Raw genomic sequence first — 8,537 nt, forward strand, 5'->3', positions numbered from 1 at the left:
CCTCCTCCCTCCCGGGCCCCTCCACCCAGCCCCACACAGCTCCACGCTGGCCTTGAGTCTTCCTGGGAAACCCCCATCTCGTTTCCAGTCCCGCAAGAAGAGAACACGCATGTGTCTGTTTATTTCAAGGTGTGGAGCACAGACACACCCCCAGATGGGGGAGGAAGAGACAAGGACACGGGTACAAAAACTGGAAACAAACCATCCGCTACAGCTCAGACGGCGCCGCCACAACGTGGTTTAAGGCTCTGCATGTGTGTATATATATATGTGTGTAGAGGCTCACGCACACGCACACGCACACGCACACGCACACGCACACGCACACGCACACGCACACGCTCACGCACACGCACACGCACACGCACACGCAGAGCGGCACTGACACGGGGACTGAGGCCAGACGCGAAGGCTGACTGCGGCTTGCAGCCTGCCTAAAATATTGCAATTACGTTTATTAAAAAAGTGTAAAATGGGAAGACTGTGCATCGGTCTGAGTAAAGTGGCGAACTTGAGCCTCCCCGGCCCAGGTGCGGTGCCAGCTAGGCCACAGCCCTGTGCCCCCCACACCCCTGCACACACCTGCACCCACAATCACCCCCACCTGTGCGTGCCCCCACCAGAGCGAGCGTCCAGGTGTAGGGGTGGGTGGTTCCAGGACCTGCCTCTGTGGGGCTCTCATCCAAACTGCACATGGTGGAAAAAAAACCAAAATGCCCTCCCCAGAGTGGCCCTAACCTGTCCCTGGCACCCACCAGTAGCCCCACCAGGGTGTCCCCGGCAACGTGGACAGGGTCTCAGGAAGGCAGGCCTATGCGTCCATGTGTGTGGGGGGACTCCTGGGCCACTCGGGGCTCCCTGGCTGCTCCTCCAAACCTGCCCACTCACTGCTGCTAGGGTGTGACTGTCCAGGGCCCTGGCAGGCCCTCCCACCCTAAATCCATCCATCCCCCATGGCAAGTGGAGGCTGGACAGGGGGTGACACAGCAAGATGGCCAGGAGTGTGTTGCACAGCAGAAGCTGCATTTGGCTTTAGCATTAAGGCCGGCGCTGGGCAGAAGGCCCTGCAGAGAGGCCAGTGCCCCCCGAGAGGGGCCTAGCACACCTGGCCCTGCAGCGCCCTTGTGGCCCCGGGTCCCTCCTGCGCCTGGACTCCCCGTCACAGTGGCTGTGCTTGCCAGGCCTCTCTGCCTCCACGGAGCAGGCTTAAAGTGCTGGGTGCCTGGGAGGGAGGGCTTGGGGCTGGCCAGGAGCTCTGCCCCCAGGGCTCCTATTTGAGGATGTGGTTAATGAACAGCTGACACGCCAGGAACACGCAGAGCAGGAACCAGGATCGGGGGCTCTGCAGGAGGCCTGGGGTCGGTGCCTGTGCCGCCCGTGCCGTGGAGCTCAGCATGGCGGAAAGGTGCCTGCAAGGACAGGGGACAGGTCATGGGGACTGTGACAAAGCCAGCAAGTCCCCCTCCCACAGGCCAGGATGGTGCCCTGGGTGCTTGACCAGGTGCTGGACCCAGGGCCGAGGTGGAGACGGGATGGCCCTCCAGGGGCATCGGAGCAGGTGGGGGTGGAAAGCGTGTTAGTGGGAGGGCCCCAGGGCACCACGGCTACACTGGGATTCCGTGGGCACATCCAGGGCAGAGGAGGGTCAGGGATCGGGGAGCCAGCCTTTTACATCCTCCTTCCCACCTCTGTGGTTATGGCTGAGTCATGCCTCTGCCACCTTCATATGTTGGAGTCCTAACCCCTTCCACCTCAGATAAAACTGTATTTGGAGATGGGGTCCTTAAAGAGTTATTTATTTAAATTGAGACCATTAGGGTGGGCCCTGGTCCCATAGGATCGGCATCCTTATACGACGAGATGAAGATACAGACACAGTGAGGTGGCGTCTGCCAGGCAGGAGAGAGGTCTCGGGATAAACCAGCCCTGCGGCACAGAGATCTCGGACTCCAGCCTCCAGGACTGTGAGGGAGCAGACGCTGCTGTCCGAGCCTCTTGCTGGCAGTACTCTGCCGTGGAGGTCCTGGCCCCTGAGCTGGAGTACTTTGCCATGGAGGTCCTGGCCCCTGAGCTGAAATACTTTGCCATGGAGGTCCTGGCCCCTGAGCTGGAGTACTTTGCCCTGGAGGTCCTGGCCCCTGAGCTGAAGTACTTTCCCATGGACATCTTGACCCCTGAGCTAGAATACTTTGTCGTGGAGACCCTGGCCCCCGAGCTGGAGTACTTTGCTGTGGAGGACCTGACCTCTGACATGGTATCTGGTTTGCTGCAGAAGCTTCTGGCTGAGCCCTGGCCACCTGCCTGAGAGCTGACCTGCTTCTGGGGAGCCAGGCCTCCCTGTTTCTTTGCCCACACAGCCTCACCAGGGAGCACCTTCTGGAAATGCTCACACAGGGACAATGACAGCTCTCGAAGGCTCTTGAGCCTCACAGAGCCCAGGCCTGTGCCCTGGCTGCATTTCACCCTGGGATATCAAGCCCACTTTACAGAGGGGAGGCTGAGGTATGACAGCCAAGGTCCCACAGCCAGTGAGACCCTCAGCCTGGCTCAGAGCCAGGAGCTTTGGACCCAAGATGGACCCTGTGCTCTGCTCCCCATCGGTGGCATCTGCTGACAGGAAGGGGCCATGTGGCCCTGGAGGCCTGCAACCGCCAGCTCTCGGCCACTCCCATTTGCTCCTTCCCCAGCCATTCCTGAGAAGCCACGGTGTGCAGGTGCGGGGCCGCCACAGTGAGCCCAGGCTGCCACCTCACTCCGCACACAGGGTCTCTCCTGGGGCTACCCCAGGCCATGCTGGGCTGGCACCTTCCTCTGGGCTCCAGGACATCTCCGGCTCAGTGTCTGCCAGGCATGGCCAACTTAGTTGGTTGGTCGCACCGCCCCGCCTGCCACTCCCACACCCTCTCCTGCCCCCGGAGGCTTTCCTCCTTTCATCACCCTGCAGGTCTTCTGCTTTCCAGCTCCAGTGACAAGCCCGGCCCCGGCCTCCTGGCCTCCCCACCTCCTGCCCTAGCTCTACCAGGTCTCCCACACTCTCTGACCCAGAGCCTGGATGGACACAATGAGCGTGGCCCACCTGTGCAGCTCCTGCTGGGCCTCTCGGATGGAGAGGATGGCCTCGTGCAGGGCCTGCAGCCGCCGCGCCTCCTTCCTGCACCGAGGGCAGGGGCTCTCACCGCCTGGGATGGCCCCGAGGGAGACACAGGAGGGGAAGGGAGAAGCGAGGATGAGCTGGAGGTCCGGGGGCGCTGGCATGTGGGTCCTGGGGTCACACCCAGCTCGGGCCTGCGCCCCACCTCGTGGGAAGTCTGCGGGGCCCAGCTGCAGACACGGAGATGAGGGAGGGGTGCTAAGGATGCTTCTGGAGGGAACCCCCTGGCTGGACCAGCCTCTAACAGGCCTGGGAGGCAGAAGTGGCCAAGGCAAGGCCCATCCATTACAGAGGCAGGGGCAAAGTCGGGGAGACACAGCTCCTGGTGACAGTAAAGGAGCAGAGGGTACGGGCAGGATGCCACTAGACCTGCCCCTTATGCCGCCCCCGCCGCTGGGGAGCCCCTGGCCTGGGCCCGCTCCCTTTCTTCCCCACCCCCACCATGCCCCACTTCAGCCCTTGGGCTGCCTCCCAGACTCCGAGAGGGCAGAGCCTGCTGGGGGGCCCTCAGGGCAGCAGAGGAGCTTTTGCTGGGAGGCTGCCCTACATCTCGGCAGGTGCTTCTCTGGCTTCCCCACCGGCCAGGTCAGCATCTGAGGCACGAACCAGACAGCGGCCTTGCGGCTGGGCCCAAGGGGGCTCACCAGGGATAAAGTCACCATCCTGCTCCTCGTCCGAGAGCTCTGGGCAGGACTCAGGTGTGGATCCGCTGCTCTCCGTGGCCTGGCTGTGGCCAGAGGGCTGGTCGCTGGCCTTCCGAAGCCGCTGCTCTGGGCCAGACCTCTGCGGAGAAACAGAGCTGCTGCAGCTGAGAGCCACCCACGCCCCCTGCCCAGGCCCCAGGGACATGGTGACATGCTCATGCCAGGACAGCATTAGAGGTGGCAGCCGGCAGGGAGGGCAGCTGCTGGACTGTGGAGCTGGCTGGAGGGGTCTGTCTCAGCCCCGGCATGGCCTGGAGTAGCCACGGCCCCTTTGGGCCTGTTTCCTCATGGGTGGGACAGAGCTGCTGACCCCTCACAGTGAGCAACGGCCTGCAAAGCGGTGCAGATGCACCTGCCCTGGGCCCAGCACGGGGTGGCATCCAATAAATGCAGAGATGAAGGCATGGGGGGCCGAGGGTGGTTCTGACCCCTGAACCACGAGGACAGATGAAAGCCGAGGTCACTGTGGGAGCTGGTGGGTCCATAGGAACCCCGGATGGCTAGGGTTCCCCATGTCAAGGGGCATCTCCAGGGGGGAACCCCCAGACTCAGCTGGCTGCTCACAACCCCAGGAGTGCAGGCAGGGCTCATCCATTCAGCCCTTACTTGAGCTTACAAGGAACCCAGGACAGGAACCGATGCTCAGGGGTGGGGAAAGAGCAGAAACTGGCTATGGAACCACCATGTAACAACAGGTCTTTGGGGCCAGAGAGGTGCCAGGGACGCTCTGCATTGGGTGTGGACAGCGATGGTGCAGTTGGGTCAGAGCCAGGACAGGTGGGGTCAGAGGTGGGGCAGGTGGGTTTGGCCACAAGGTACTCCACGGGACGGTTTTTGAGGCATGGCGGAGCCCAGGCTGACTGCAGAGGCTGAGAGGTGGGAGGCTGCAGAGGGCATTGGGGGTGGACATCTGCTGGAGATCGGTGGGGAGGGGCTGGGGCCAAGGGAAGGCGGGAGCTAGCTGTCTGGCCTGAGCTCGGGGGGGATAGAAACTGCTGCAGACAAAGGGGGTGCAGAGTGCATCTGTCTGCCTTCCTGAGGCTTCTTCCCTGGTCCCTTGGCAGGCAGAGCATGGGAAATGAGGCCGAGGAGATACCGTGCTCCCCAGCTTTCTGGGGAAGTTAGGGCCATCAGGCAAGCATGGCCTCTCATCTGAGTCTGGCCCAGATGGCATCAGCTGGGGAACATGCCCCATCCTGCCTGCCGCGGGTGAGCACCGGCCGTACTCTGCATGCTCTGCACGCAGTAGGTGCACGGCTGGTGTGGCTCTGCACACCTGGAACGGGGGCGTGTGGGTTTGGCGCCACCTGGTGGCCACCCAAGGCATGGCACCAATACACACCCAAGGCCGCTTCCTCGGGTTCCTCCGCGGAGAGCTCCCTGCTGTCCTGCTTCCCCATTCCAGACCCAAGATCTGTGCAAGCGCTGGCTCCTCCTCCTCCTCTTACCTGGGCAGGGCCCTGGGCTGCCCTGACCTTCTGTTTCCTCATCAGTGGAATGGGATAATGTGGCTGCTAACTTGGCAGAGGGAGACTTTGGGGGGCAGTGGACTGAGAGACAGTAGACACAAGGTCCCACATGCCAAGGTGCCCCCAGAACTAAGCATCCTGCAAATTCTGGTTTCCTGAGTCCCATGCTGGGCAGAGAAGGAAAGGGGATAAGGGTGTGAGGGCCTAAGCTTGTGTCCCAGGTCCACTGGGAGACAAGGGCTAAGACTTAACGGAGCGAGGGGAAGGGAGGAGTGAGGTGAGTAGCAAAGGGTGGCGGTGGCCACACATGCAGTTAAGAGCAGCCGTGGGTGGGGCCTCTGGGGTGCTGACCTCATGCCTGGGCCCTGGGCTGCCCAGGAAGGTGGTCTGGCGGGCCACGGCCTCCTGCTGCAGGGTCCGCAGGATCCCGTCTTGCTCAAACTGGGCGATGTCCTTCAAGGGGTCCCAGGGGCTGTGGCTGGAGGGTCCAGAGGGTGTCCGTCAGCACAGGCAGTGGCCCTCAGGTGAAGGGGCTGTCCTGGCCCAGCCTTCAGCCCCACAACAGTGGCCAGAGACCCCCAGGAGAATGACCACTGCCCATACCCCCGGGCAGGGCCTGCAGTAAGGACTGGCGGTGGGGGGTGTCACTATCTGACTCTCCTCCACTGGCTCCTCCAGGGGACAGGCTGAAGGTGAGAGGGAAGCTGGGAGCCCCCGGGCCCTCCTCAGCCATCTGCTAGGCCCAGCCCCACCCTGTGGCCCCCAGGGCTTTGCCAGCACTCACTCCTCATATCGGTAGTGCCACTCCTGGGTGACGGGGTCCAGGTGGAACAGCTGCGGCTTCCAGGGCGTGAGGCTCTCCTGCCGCTCTCGGGCCCGCCGCCGCTGTGCCTCCTCCAGTGCAAACTTCTCCTGTGTGGCCCTGTGCTGGTCACCCTTGCCGATGGCCCTGGTGACGTGCTGCCAGAGCCTGCGAGCCAGGGACCCGCCCTGAGTCAGTGGCCTGGGCAGCCTGACTCCTAGGCAGCTGGGAATCAGGGCCCCTTGGCACCAGAAGGCAGGCACAGAGCAACCTCTGCCTGATTGCCTCCAGTGACAGGGAGCTCACTACTTTGAAGGGAGCTTTTCTTTTGTCCATGAGATGGGCTTTTCCAAAACTAAGCTCCCACCTCCTGCCCTGCAGGGACCTCCCTGTGCAGCTGTTGGTCACCCACTGGCAGTGAGGCAGTGAGAGGTCAGGGGGAGCCAGCTTCACTCCAGGCCACACCCCCTCCCTCCATCTGTCCTTTCCAGGACACGTGATCTGCCACCAGGGATGCACCAGGCCTGCCCTCCCCAACAGGGACATCCTGGGGCCATGCTCACAGCACTGTAGCCCTGCTGACCTGCCTGTCCGGCCATCCAGGCTGTGGTCAGCAGGGTCCCTGGGCACCGAAGGGACTCACCTCTCAGACTCCAGCTCCGTCTGCTCCTCCAGCGGCACCGTGTGCTGCCTCAGCCTCTGTCTGCGGACCTCCTCGCTCGGGGTCCAGAAAAGCGCAGTGCTTCCACTCCCTTCCTCCTTGATAAACACGTCCCTGTCCTGCCCCAGATGGCCAGCGGGGTCAGAGGCTGGCCTGGCGATGACCGCCCGGCCGTGCCTGCCCTGAGGGACGGCCCCTTACCCAGTGGCCACTGAGGCTCGCCAGGACTTCCTCTCCCGACGTGATCTTTCCCGAGATCTGGTTGATGCTGGTGCTACCCCCGAAGAAGGGCTGCAGGGCCACACCCAGAACAGAGCCCAGTGAGCGGGGGCTGGGGCCTCCAGAGTCACATCCTCATGGGGGCATGGAACAGTTATTCTCTTGGGGTACCTGGGAGCCCAGGAGGATGGACCCAACACTAGCCAACAAGGCCTTGGGGACCCTGACGCCTCTGCTCAAGGATGCACGGTCCCTGCCACAGAGACAGGGCCTGGGCTGGCTCCGCTGTGTGGCTGCAGGCAGCAGCCTCCCCTCTCTGGGCCCTGTCTGTGTTCTGGGATGTCAAGAGCTGTTCCCCTCAAGTGCACTGCCTTGGGGAACCTTCCTTGGGGCCTGGAGAGAGTGTGAGGGGGATCTCCAAGGCCTCGTTCTTTCCCTGGCCTCGTCTCCCCCAGGCTGCAGCCAGCGCTACCTTCAGTTTGAATTCCAGCTCGGCCTGGAGGTTGTTCTTCGCACACTCGATGGTGACCTTCCCACCCAGCTCCATGGTCATCGTGCCATACAGGATTCCTGAAATGCAGCCAGTGTCAGGGGCCCAGGCAGCCCCAGCGCTGCTGAGCCCCAGGCCCTGCTGAGTCCCAACCCAGCAGCACCAACCCCTGGGAGGCCTGTGTCAGTCCCTGGGAGGGTGAGCAGGACAGGAGGCGCCGGGAGCAGAGCCCACAGGGAGAGGCTGGTGAGGATGTGGAGCCCGGGAGGCGTGGAGCCTGGGAGACGTGGAGCCTGGGAGGCACGCCTGGCCCCTCAGAGGCCGTCTCCCCGACTAAGGGGGCTCTGTCCTCGCCAGGGCCTTTGCTCATGCCATGTGTCGCCTCCTGTTCCAGGCTTCCGGGAGGCCACCAGCGCCACGAGGCAGGCATCGTGCTTCACTTCACTCCACAGTTCCGCTCCGACGTCAGGCTCCTGAGGGCAGGCATCTTCTCACTGACTGCTGCGTCCCAGAACGGCACCCGGAACACAGTGGGCACCAGCACCCACGATGGCAACCCGTATGTTTACACAAATTAATACTTTTGTTTTCCAATTAATGAAGGAAAGAACAACCCTTCCATTTCTGGCATATGGAGGAGTTAATCTAATTAAAGCAGCACCGCCACCGCCGCCATCAAAACCCAAACATTTGCATTCTGAAAACCACTTAGAAATGTGTGGCAAAATATGTCTCTTAAAAATGAAGAAAAGAAACAAGAAGCTACTTGTCGCAACAGAGGCTTGAAATACCCCCAAATCCCTCCAGAGGGCGCTGTGTGCGTGCAAGCTGGTCCATGCGCACGATGGGAAGCTATGCGGCCTAGAAAGACAAAGGGGCGTCTCTGTGCACCTCTGGGGGGGTCTCCAGGCTCCAAGGAGAGGAAGAAGGCCCAGGAGGCAGAGGCTGCAGTGAGCTGAGATCACACCACTGCACTCCAGCCTGGGCAACAGAGTGAGACTGTCTCAAAAAAAAAAAAAGGAAAAAAAAAGAAAAACAAAA

The 8,537-nt window shown here is 62.1% G+C and overlaps 1 protein-coding gene and 1 long non-coding RNA gene across 2 annotated transcripts in view; both read right to left on the reverse strand.

Annotated features, from left to right (window-relative positions):
• Positions 1-394: 394 nt before the first annotated feature.
• Positions 395-8,537, reverse strand: part of OSBPL5 (oxysterol binding protein-like 5) — a 79,108-nt gene continuing 70,965 nt past the window's right edge. The window contains exons 12-19 of the mRNA XM_011930157.1: positions 7,479-7,576; positions 6,989-7,078; positions 6,770-6,906; positions 6,109-6,294; positions 5,676-5,802; positions 3,796-3,934; positions 3,077-3,179; positions 395-1,409 (exon numbers count right to left, since the gene is read on the reverse strand). Of these exons, the coding sequence (XP_011785547.1) occupies positions 1,271-1,409; positions 3,077-3,179; positions 3,796-3,934; positions 5,676-5,802; positions 6,109-6,294; positions 6,770-6,906; positions 6,989-7,078; positions 7,479-7,576 (1,019 nt within the window). The 3' untranslated portion in view covers positions 395-1,270. The remainder of the gene's footprint in view (positions 1,410-3,076; positions 3,180-3,795; positions 3,935-5,675; positions 5,803-6,108; positions 6,295-6,769; positions 6,907-6,988; positions 7,079-7,478; positions 7,577-8,537) is intronic.
• On the reverse strand, positions 1,776-2,746 carry LOC105503248. Its single transcript, XR_001000451.1, has 2 exons — positions 2,252-2,746; positions 1,776-2,071 (listed from the first exon to the last, which is right to left on the reverse strand). It is a non-coding gene; the product is annotated as an uncharacterized LOC105503248 (long non-coding RNA).

Source organism: Colobus angolensis, unplaced genomic scaffold, assembly GCF_000951035.1.
Source record: "Colobus angolensis palliatus isolate OR3802 unplaced genomic scaffold, Cang.pa_1.0 Scaffold84, whole genome shotgun sequence".
NCBI lineage: Eukaryota > Metazoa > Chordata > Mammalia > Primates > Cercopithecidae > Colobus > Colobus angolensis.